Below are 12741 nucleotides of genomic sequence, written 5' to 3' on the forward strand. Positions count from 1 at the left end.
AGATGGCAAACGATTTATTCATTTGTCTTCAATGTTTTCAAGGAACACCGTCCACATTGCCACTTCTCCACTCTGACGGAGTTCCAAATTAGGTATAAAAAAGGAGTTACCCAAATTTTCTGCATCCCATGTGGTCCAGGCTTGGGGGTGGCCTTGGCCACTCTGGAAGGGATTACTCTCCAAGGGAATGACACAAGCACACACACACCGCACTCACACACACCCCAACACACACCCCACTCTCCCCACTCACACACACCCCAACACACATACCCCCCTCACACACACCCCCCACACACACACCGCACTCACACACACCCCAACACACACCCCCCCAACACACACACACACCGCACTCACACACACCCCCACCACAAACACCAACACCCACTCACCCCACACAACACACACCACACCCCACACACACACACTCACACACACACCCCCACACACCAACCCAACACACCACCCCACTCTCCCCACCCCACAACACACACACACACCCCCACACACACACCCCAACACACACACACCCACAACCCCACACACACAACCCCAACACACAAACACACACAACACCACACCCCACACACACACCACACCACAAAACCACCCAACACACACACCCAACACACACAACCCCACACCACCCCACACACACACACACAACCAACACACAACCACACCACACACACCCCACACAACACACCACACAAACACACACACCACAAACCACACACACCACCAACACACACACACCACAAACCCCCACACACACACACCCAACACAACCACACACCCACCACACACAACAACCACACACCAACACACCACACACCCCACCCCAACACACACACACACACCACCACCACACACACCCCCAACACACACAACCCACACACCCCCACACACCCACACACACAAAACCACACCACACACACCCCACACACACACCCCCAACACAACACACACCACCACCCACCACACACACACACCAAACACACCCCACCACACCACAACACACACACACACACACACACACACCACACACACACACCCACACACACCCCACACACACACACCAACCCCACAACAACACCACCACACAAACCACACACACACACCCCCCCACCCACCCCACACACCCCAAACCACACCAAAACACCACACACAACACACAACACAACCAAAACACACACCCACAACACACCCCAAACCCACACACACACACACACACACACACACACACACCCCACACACACACCACAACCCACCACCCCACAAAACCCACACACACACCCACCACACACCACCACCACAACACAACACCCACCCACACACCACAACACACACACCCAACACCACACACAACACAACACACACACCCCAACACCAACACACACAACCAAACCCACCACAACACCACACAACAAACCACCAACACACCCCACCCACACCCACCACACAACCACAAACCACAACACACAAAACCCACCACACACCCACCACCACACACAAACCCCCCACCAACACACACACCACACACCCACCACACACCCACCCAAACAACAACAAACCAACACCACACACACACACACACACCACCCACACACACACCCAACCCCCACACCCCCAACCCACCAAACACACACCCACACAACACCCCCACACACACACACCCACCACACACACACACACACACACACCACACACCCACCCCCCCCAACACACCCCCCCCCCACACACCCCACCACACACCAACCCCACACACACCCACAACACACCCACAACACACCCACCACACACACCCCCCACACACAACCCAACACACCACACCACACACACACCACACACACACCACACACCACCCACACACACAACCACCACAACACACACCAAAAACAACCCACACACCCCAAACCCCACCCACCCCCACCCACACACACAACACACACACCACACCCCACCACCAAAACCACACCAACACCCAAACCCCAACACAACCCACACACACACACCCCCACACACACACCACAACCCACAACCCACAACAAACCCCCACACACCCCAAACCCCACAACCAACAACACCCACACACACACCAAACCCACACACACACCACCCACACACACACCCACCCACCCCCAACCACAACAACAAAACACCCCCAAACACACCACCACCCCCCAACACACACACCACACAACCCACCCCCCCCCACAAACCCCCACACCCACACACCACCCCAAACACCCACACACACCCCCCACAACCACACACAAACCCACCCCACACACCCCCCCAACAACAACCCCCAACACACACCCAACCCAACACCAACCACACACCCACCCCCCACACACACACACACACCCCCCCACACACCCCCCACCCCACACCAACCACACACACAACACCACACACAACACCCACCAACACACACCCACACACCACCCCCCACCCCACACACCAACACCAAACAACACACCCCACCACACACCACCCACAACCCCACACCCCCAACCAAACCCCACACACCACCAACCCACCCACCACACCCACACAACAACACACACAACACACCCACACCCACCCCAACCACACCACACCCCCACAACCCCACCCAACACCAACACACCCCACCCACCAACACACCCCCCCCCCCCCCCCCCCCACCACACACACACCCCCCCCCCCCCCCACACCCCACCCCCCACCCACACACCACCCCCCCACACACCACCCACACCCCACACCCCCCAACACAAACCCCCCAAAAACCCCCCCCACCACCCACCACCACCCCCACCACCACCCCCACCCACACCCCACCACCAACCCACACCAACCCACACACCCACACACACACACAACCCACCACCCACACACACCCACACCAACCCACCCAACCCACCCCACCCCCCACACAACACACACCACCACCACCACACACCACACCACCCCACACACACCAACCCCAACACCCCCAACCACCACCCCCCCCACCCCCACCCCCACACCCCCCCCCCCCCCACCCACACCACCCCCACAACACCCACCCACACCCCCCAACCCCCCCAACCCCAACCACACAACCAACCCCAACCACACAACAAACACCACACCCACACCCACCCCAACAAAAACCCACACACCACACACCCACCCCCACACACACCCAACCACACCACACACCCCCCCAACCCACCCCCCCCCACACCCACCCACACACACACACCACCACCACACACACCACACCCCCACACACCCCCACCCAACCCCCCCCCCCCCCCCACCACCCACAACCACACCACACCCCCACACCAAACACCCCACACACACCCCACCCACCCCCCCCCCCCCCACCCCCACCACACCCCCACACACCCACACACACCCACCCACCCACACCCACACCCCCCCACACACCACACCACACCCACCACCAACCACCCCCACCCAAAAACACCACACCACACACACCCCACACACACCACCACACCCACACCACAACACACACCACAAACCAACACCACACCACAACAAACACCAACACACACCCCACCAACCACACACACACCACCCCACACACAACACCACCCCACACCCCCACACCCACACACCAACCCAAACCCCACACACACCCCAACCCAACACCACCACACACACACCCCCCCCCCACACACACACCCACCCACACCCACACACCACCACAACACACACCCCCCAACAACCCCCCCCCACCACACCCACCACCCCCCACCCCCCCCCCCCCCACCCCACACCCACACCCACCACCCACACACCCCACACACACCCACCCACCCCACACCAACACCCCCCAAAACCCCACACACACAACCCCCCAACACCCCCCCCACACCCACCACACCACACACCCACACCACACCACCACACCCACACCCAACACCACACACACCCACCCCCACACCCCACCCACACCAACCCCCCCACACCAAACCCCCCACACACACCCCACCACCACCCCACCCCCCAAACACAAAACACACCACACCACCCCCCACACCCACCACCACACCACCCAACCACACACACACCACACCACACACCCCCACACCCCCACACACCCCAAACAACCCCACACAACAACACCCCACCAACCCACCCAACCACACCCACCACCACACCCACCACACACCCCCAAACCCCACCACACAACACACACCAACACAACCCCACACCCAACCCACACACCCCAACCCCCACCAAAACCAAACACACACCACACCAAACCCACACCAACAAACACCCACCCCAAACACACAACACACACACCCCCACACCCCACACACCACAACCACACCACACACACACCACACCAAAACACCCACCCACACACACACCCAACACACACACACCCACACACCACACCCAACACCACACACCCCACACCCCAACCACACACCCCCCCCACACCCACACCCCACACCCACACACAAACCACACACACAACACCACACCACACCCACACACAAACACACACCACACACACAACAAACACACCAACAAACACACCCCCACCCCCACCACCCACACACACCCAACCACACCACCACACACACACACAAACCACCCACACACCCCAAACACACAACCACACCAACCACACACCACACACACAACACACACCACACACACACCCAACAACCACCACCACCACACCACAACACACCAACCAACCACCCCCACCAACCACCACAACCAAAACCACCCAACCCACACACCAACCAACCCCCAACACAAACAAAACCCACAACCCAACACACACCCACCAACCCCCACACCCCACCCCCAAAACACCCCCCAAAACCCCAACCCACACACCAAAACCCAACACCAAACAACACACACACACACCCACACACCCCACACCCACACACAACACAACCCAACCACACCCCACCCCAAACACCACACAACCACAACCCAACACACACACACAACACACACACACACCACCACCCACACACCCCCCCACACACACACACACACACCCCCAACACACCCACCACCCCAACACACACACACCCCCAAAACACACCACACACACACCAACCCCACCACCACCACCCCACACCCCACACCCACACACCCACCACAACACACACACACACAAAACACACACACACACACACACCCAACACCACAACAAACCACCAACCAACCCACAACACACACACCCCAACACACCCACACACACACCAACACACACCACCCCACCCACCCACACACACACACACACCAACCACCACACAACACACACACCAAACACACACACACACACCCACAACACACCCCAAAACACAACCCACACAACCCAAAACCACCACCACACACAACAACCCACAAACACACACACACCACACCACAAACCCAACAACCCCACACCCCCCACAAACAACACCCACACACACACAAACACACACACAACACCACCCACACCCACCCACCCACCCCCACCACCCAACACACAACACCACAACCCCACCACACCACCCCCCAACACAACCAAACAACCCACACACACACAACCAACACACACAACAACACCACACACACACACAAACCAACACACACACACACACCCCACCCCACCACACACACACACACACACACACACACACCCACCACACCACCAACAACCAACACCAACCCACACACAACACACAAAACAAAAAAAACACAACAACCAACAACACACAACAAACACACCCCACACACCCACACCAACACAAACCCACACCACACACACAAACCCCAACACACACACCCCACCACACACACACACAACACACACACACACACCCACACACACACACACCCACCAAAACCACACCCCCCACACACACACCACACCACCCACAACCACACACACCCCCAACACACACACCCACCACACACCACACACCCACCACACACACCCAACACCCCACACACCCCAACCACAACCACAACACCACACACACCCCAAACACACAAACAAACAAACAACACACCACCACCACACCACCCACCCCAACACAACCCTGACCACAACAACACCACAACCCACACCACCACCAAACAACAACACAACCAACCAACCAAAGACAAACACCACAACCCACCAACCCAAAACAACAACCAAACCCACCACACCCAACAACAACCCAAACCACACAAGGTGCAAACCACCAACACAACAAACCACAAACACAAAACCACACAACCACACCCACCACACCCCCAACCAACACCACCAAACCAAAAACCCACACAACAAACCCACCACACCACACCACACAAACCCAACACAAACCCAAACAAACACACAAACCACACACACACACCCACACACACCCCCCCACCCACCAACCCCCCCCCAAACCAACAACCCCCACAACACACAACACCACAAAACACACACCCACACACAAACACACCACCAACCCCCCCACCAACCCCCAACCCAAAAACACAAAAAACACCCCCCCACACACTCACACACCCCCCACACACACACACACACACCACCCCCAACCCCACCACACCCACCCACACACCACCCACCCACACACACCACAAACCCACACACCCACCACACACACCAAAACACCAACCCACCCACACCACCCCCACCAACACACCCCCACAACACACACACACACCAACACACACACCAACCCCCACAACACCCACCCACCACACACACCCCCAACACACACACACCCCACAACACACACCCAACCACCCACACCCCCCAACACACACACACAACCCAACACACACCCACACACCACCACACACACACACACCCACAACACACACACCCCCCACCACCCCACACACACACACACCCCAACACACACACACACCCCAACACACCCCACCACACCACCCACCCAACACACACACACACCACACACACCACCACCCAACACACACACCAACACACACCACACACACACCCACACCCACACCACACACCCACCCAACACACACACACCCCCACCCACCCCACCCACCACACACACAACACCCCCCCACACACACACACACCCCACTCACCCCACTCACACACCCCCCAACACACACATACCCCACTCACACTACTCACACACCCCCAACACACACACACCACCCCCACCACCCCACTCACACACACCCCCCAACACACACACATTCCACTCACCCCACTCACACACCCCCAACACACACACACCCCCCACTCACCCCACTCACACACCCCCAACATACACATACCCCACTCACACTACTCACACACCCCCAACACACACACACCCCACTCACCCCACTCACACACCAATACACACACATTCCACTCACACTGCTCACACCCCCAACACACACACACCTAACACACACACCCCTCACACACCCTCAACACACACCTCTCACGAACCCCAACACACACATACTCACACCCCCCCAACACACACCGCACAGACCACAGCACTGCAGCTGCATCACTCCCCACCACAGCCCAATCATGGAGTGCCACCTACAAGGAACAACAGACAGAAAGCCAACCCCAGCGCCGACACAGAAAAACAGCTTAGCTTCCCCTTCTCAGTGCCCAGCAAGAAACCTGGGAGCTGACACTGCCCTCTGGGTCTTCCCAGGCTGCACTAGAGCCCAGGAGAATGGTTCTCTTCCAGCCATTCTCCTTGAACATATCCAGGACGCTCCCCTCGAAAGCCTCCCCTAGCAGCTCCAACTGGGGATCTCACCAAGGACGCATTCTCTTGGTGTCTAACACACCTAAGGGGCTGTTGGAGGCCATAGGGAGCCGAAAGATGGCTCAGCCACATCCTTCCAAGAAGGGCAACCTGCCAGCCAGCACATTTCCAGAGCACCCGCCCCACACCCAAAGCTTCAAAGTCCCTCTGGGCATGCATCCTCAACGCAGAGGCCTACAGAAGCACAAGACACACACCCAGCAATGCTCAGGTCCCTGCCCTGAAGCTGCAAGGCACCTCTGAGCTTGCACCCTCAATGCAAAGAGACCCACAGAAGCTTGGGACACAGATACACACAGCAGAAGCTCAGGCCCCACCCCCCAGTCACAGCTTCTGGGAGACACATGTGTATTGGGTCTGGTAGAAAGAGAAAGAAGGTGCAGGCCGGGGGCAGTGGCTCATGCCTGTAATCCCAGCACTTTGGGAGGCCGAGGTGGGTGGATCACCTGAGGTCAGGAGTTTGAGACCAGCCTGACCAACATGGTGAAACCCCCGTGTCTACTAAGTACAAAAAATTAGCCAGGCATGGTGGTGCGTGCCTGTAGTCCCAGCTACTTGGGAGGCTGAGGCAGAAGAATCGCTTGAACCCGGGAGGTGGAGGCTGCAGTGAGCTGAGATTGCACCACTGAACTCCAGCCTGGGCGACAAGAGTGAAACTCTGTCTCAAAAAAAAAGAAAAAAGAAAAGAAAAGAAAAAGAAGGTGGAGGCCCCAAGGGGTCTGGAACCCACAGACTCCAGCCAGAGACAAATCAGGTGCAGAAGGGGCGGCTCTGCTGCTGCCCCGTGGGCAGGTTCAGTGGGCTGGGCTGTGGTGGCATTTTCGGGGGCCAGCTGGGCAGCTGTGCAGTGAGATGATCCTGGGCAGAGTGAGCAGCGGGGAGCCAGGGGCGGGGCACTCACTTCTTGGATGGTCCAGGAGCCATCGGAACCGGGCTCATCAGGGTTTTCTTGCCAACTGTCTGAGCCCGGGGACAAGCACGGGCCCCCTTCCTCCTCCAGCTCCTGCCCACACTCCATTTCGCCCTCCGGGGCTGACGCCATTGTGGAGTTATTGTTCTCAGAATCTGTAACGGCAGACGAAGGAAGGGTCAAACCTCAGAGAGAAGCAAGTGAATGTTAGGAAGGAAAAACTGGCATCCTTCCCGCTAGTGCAGAGAGATTCACCCCGCTCTCCCTCCGAGGTCCCGCACTGGCCTGCTGACATGAGCAGGGTAGGGGTTCTGCTCCAGGTGGGGAGGAGGGAACCAGGGACCCCAGTCTCAGCACAAGGGGTGAATCAGACAGAAAGACCGCAGTGTCCTAGCATCCAACCCCTCCCTCCCAATGTCCAGAGCAGTGGATTGACGTGACTCTGTACTAGGGGTCAGCACACCTCGGGCACCCCTGAAACACAGCCTGTTACGCTTTCCTCCCCTACTGTAGACATTCCTCCTGTCTTCCCCAGGGTGGGCACTCTCCCAGCGGTGGCCCAGGGGTCTCCCACTGCTTCCCTTGTCCTGGCACTAAGGCGTCTGCCTGCCCAGCTGCTCTGCCTCCAGATTCTCACCCATGCAGAGCTGCCACGCAGACAGCGTGGAGCACCCACTCCGCCGGCCCCGCACTCACTCTAGCCTTCGCTGTGGTGTAGACGTGCCTTGTCCGTCCCCACCAAAACTCATGTTGACATCTGATCCCCAGTGTGCCAGTGCTGGGAGGCAGGGCCGGGGGAGGTCTGCGGGTCATGAGGGCGAATCCCTCATGAATGGCTTGATGCCATTTGCAGTCATGGGTTCTCACTCTCTCGAGAGACTGGTTTACTCCCCTCGGGAATGGATTAGCACCCGCCAGAGTGGGTTGTTACGAAGCCAAGATGCCCCATCAGGCTTCATCGGCATCCCCGTCGGCCTACTCTGCCATGTTGTGACACGGCACAAAAGCCCTCACCAGAAGCCAGGGCCAGGCCCTGAACTTCTCAGTCTGCAGAACTGTGAGCTAAATAAACCTCTTTTTCCTTTTTCTTTTTTAATTTAATTTAATTTTATTTTTTTGAGACAGAGTCTTGCTCTGTCACCCAGGCTGGAGTGCAGTGGTACAATCTCAGCTCACTGCAACCTCTGCCTCCTGGGTTCAAGTGATTCTCCTGCCTCAGCCTCCCGAGTAGCTGGGACTACAGGTACACACCACCACACCTAGCTAAGTTTTGTATTTTTAGTAGACATGAGTTTTCACCATATTGGCCAGGATGGTCTCTCTCTCTCTTTTTTTTTTTTTTTTTTTTTTTTTTTGAGATGGAGTCTCACTCTTGTCACCCAGGCTGGAGTGCAGTGGTGTGATCTCGGCTCACCGCAACTTCTGTCTCCTGGGTTCAAGCAATTCTTGTGCCTCAGCCTCCCAAGAAGCTGGGATTACGGGCATGAGACACCACACCCAGATAATTTTTGCATTTTTAGTAGAGACAGGGTTTCACCACGTTGGCCAGGCTGGTCTCGAACTCCTAACCTCAGGTGATCCACCCACCTCAGCCTCCCAAAGTGCTGGAGGCACTTTTAACTTCTTTCAAAAACTTTTTCTTTGCATTTACAACTTGGCTAACCATTTGGTGCAAGAGGCCTAGCTATCAGCCTATCTCAGCTTTCAACATGCCTTCCTCAAGAAGTTTAATCATGTCTAACTCTTGATTTAAAGTGAGAGGCATGAGGCCAGGTGTGGTGTGGGTGGCTCACACCTGTAATCCCAGCACTTTGAGAGGCCAAGGTGGGCGGATCACTTGAGGTCAGGAGTTTGAGACCAACCTGGCCAACATGGTGAAACGCCGTCTCTACTAAAAATATAAAAAATAGCTGAAGGTGGTGCTTCACGCCTGTAATCCCAGCTACTTGGGAGGCTGAGGCAGGAACATCGCTTGAACCTGGGAGATGGAGGTTGCAGTGAGCTGAAATGGCACCACTGCCTCCAGCCTGGGTGACAGAGCAAGACTCTGTCTCAAAACAATGGAATAGAATTTTTAAAAATAAAGCGAGAGGCGTGAGACTCTTCTTTTCACTTGTGCACTTAGAGGCCACTGTAAGGCTGTTTCTTTTCTTTTCTTTTGAGACAGGATCTCACTCTGTCACCCAGGCTGGAATGTAGTGGGACAATCGTGGCTTACTGCAGCCTCGACTTCCCAGGCTCAAGTGATCCTCCTGCTCCGGCTAATTCTTGTTTTTTGGTTTTTTTTTGAGATGGGGCTTCACCATGTTGCCTAGGCTGGTCTCAAACTCCTGGTCTCAAGCAATCTACTCACCTCGGCCTCCCAAAGTGCTGGGATTACAGGTGTGAGCCACGATGCCTAGCAAGGTGGGCCACCTTTTGATCTACCTTTTGATCCATGTTTCAGCAACCAAACAAAGACTCAGAGCCCTTCCTAACTCTACCAGCTGCAACATGAAATGCACAATCTCTGCTAGTGGCCCCACACTAACAAACTCAACCTGATCCAACTTTATATCATTTGGAACTCAATGTCTCCAGCCTGGCCAGGGGCTTCCCATGTCCCCATCCCAACTTCAAGGATCCCATCCTTTGCCACCCAATGTCCTCACTTTTTTTTTTCTTTTTATACAGAGATAGAGTCTTTCTACGTTGCCCAGGCTGGTCTCAAACTCCTAGGCTCAAGTGATCCTTCCACCTCGGCCTGTAAAAATGCTGCGGTTATAGTTGTGAACTACAGCATCTGGCTTAAGTGCCCCCGCTTTAACAGTAGACACCCTGCATGGCTGAGAGCTCAGCTTTCGTTGTAACTCAGCTAATCGCATGAGAGCTGGTGCTCGATTTTCTACAATTTCAACCCTACAGGAGAGAAGATTCTGACCCAGGGCACGCTAACAAACTCTCAGATCATTTATGCAGAGCTGCAGCCCAGACATCGAATCCCTGAGTTCATCCTTTTCACCACTTTCTCAGCGATGCTGGGGGCAACCAGCCAGCATCATTGCATTTCTTGGTTTTCGATAAATGTTCAAAAGCATCATGTAGAGAGCCACCAAATTCCTGGCCTCTTACGAGTGGTGAGTTAGGAGTCTCAAGTGCATTTGCTTTGCATGCCTCTAGAAACAGTCATGCTGCGTACTACCAGTTCTCGCAGCACTATTATTAATAGAAGTAGAGCCCTTAGGCCGCGCGGTGGCTCACACCTGTAATCCCAGCACTTTGCAAGGCCAAGGCAGGTGGATCACGTGAGGTCAAGAGTTCAAGACCAGCCTGGCCAACATGGTGAAACCCTGTCTCTACTAAAAATACAAAAATTAGCCAGGCGTGGTGGTGGGCGCCTGTAGTTCCAGCTACTTGGGAGGCTGAGGCAGAAGAATCACTAGAACCTGGGAGGCAGAGGTTGCAGTGAGCCAAGATCATGCCACTGCACTCCAGCCAGAGCAACAAGAGCAAAAAAACTCCCTCTAAAAACAAAAAAAGAACGCGGAAGGACTGGGGTTCACACCCTGACCCCTAAACTTGAAGGACAACATCGGAGAGACCCCGTGGCAAACAGCTGGGCAAAGACTGAAAGAGGGGAAGGGTGGTGCAAAGGTCTTGTGGTGGAAGCACACCTAGTGTATCCAGGAAGGGCCAGGAGGTGGTAGGCTCTGGGGGCAGGAGAGGGAGCCAAGAGGAATGGGGTGGGCAGCCGTCTATGTAGGACCTTGTGGCCACCATCTGGGCTCCTGCTGCTCCTGAGTTACAGTGGTGGTGGAGGCGGATCTTGGAAGGGGTCTGTGGTTTGACTATCTGCTGTGCTGAGCGTAAGCAGGAAGGCAGCGTGGAGGCCGGGAGACCAGCAGGGCCCTCTGCATGTGGGGCATGGAGGAAGGAGAGGGCCCAAGGGTGGTGGGTCCCACAGGTGGAATATGGAGGTGCCCTCATCATTGGAGGTAGGGCTGGGCTTTGGACACAGACAGGCTGAATGTCTGGGGCTGCCAGTTATAGGGTTGGTATTTAAAGCCTTAG

At 56.2% G+C, this 12741-nt stretch overlaps 2 protein-coding genes across 5 annotated transcripts in view; one reads left to right on the plus strand and one right to left on the minus strand.

Moving 5' to 3' along the window:
- Window positions 1-12741, minus strand: part of RNF213 (ring finger protein 213) — a 322271-nt gene that overhangs the window by 305954 nt on the left and 3576 nt on the right. For all 4 annotated transcript variants that reach the window (XM_050763979.1, XM_050763977.1, XM_050763978.1 and 1 more), the window contains one exon: window positions 8683-8846. In XM_050763979.1, the coding sequence (XP_050619936.1) occupies window positions 8683-8846 (164 nt within the window). The remainder of the gene's footprint in view (window positions 1-8682; window positions 8847-12741) is intronic.
- The window catches only part of EIF4A3 (eukaryotic translation initiation factor 4A3), a 321735-nt gene that overhangs the window by 162500 nt on the left and 146494 nt on the right, over window positions 1-12741 (plus strand). The window lies entirely within an intron of this gene.

The sequence above is a fragment of the Macaca thibetana genome, chromosome 16 (genome assembly GCF_024542745.1).
Source record: "Macaca thibetana thibetana isolate TM-01 chromosome 16, ASM2454274v1, whole genome shotgun sequence".
Classification (NCBI taxonomy): Eukaryota; Metazoa; Chordata; class Mammalia; order Primates; family Cercopithecidae; genus Macaca; species Macaca thibetana.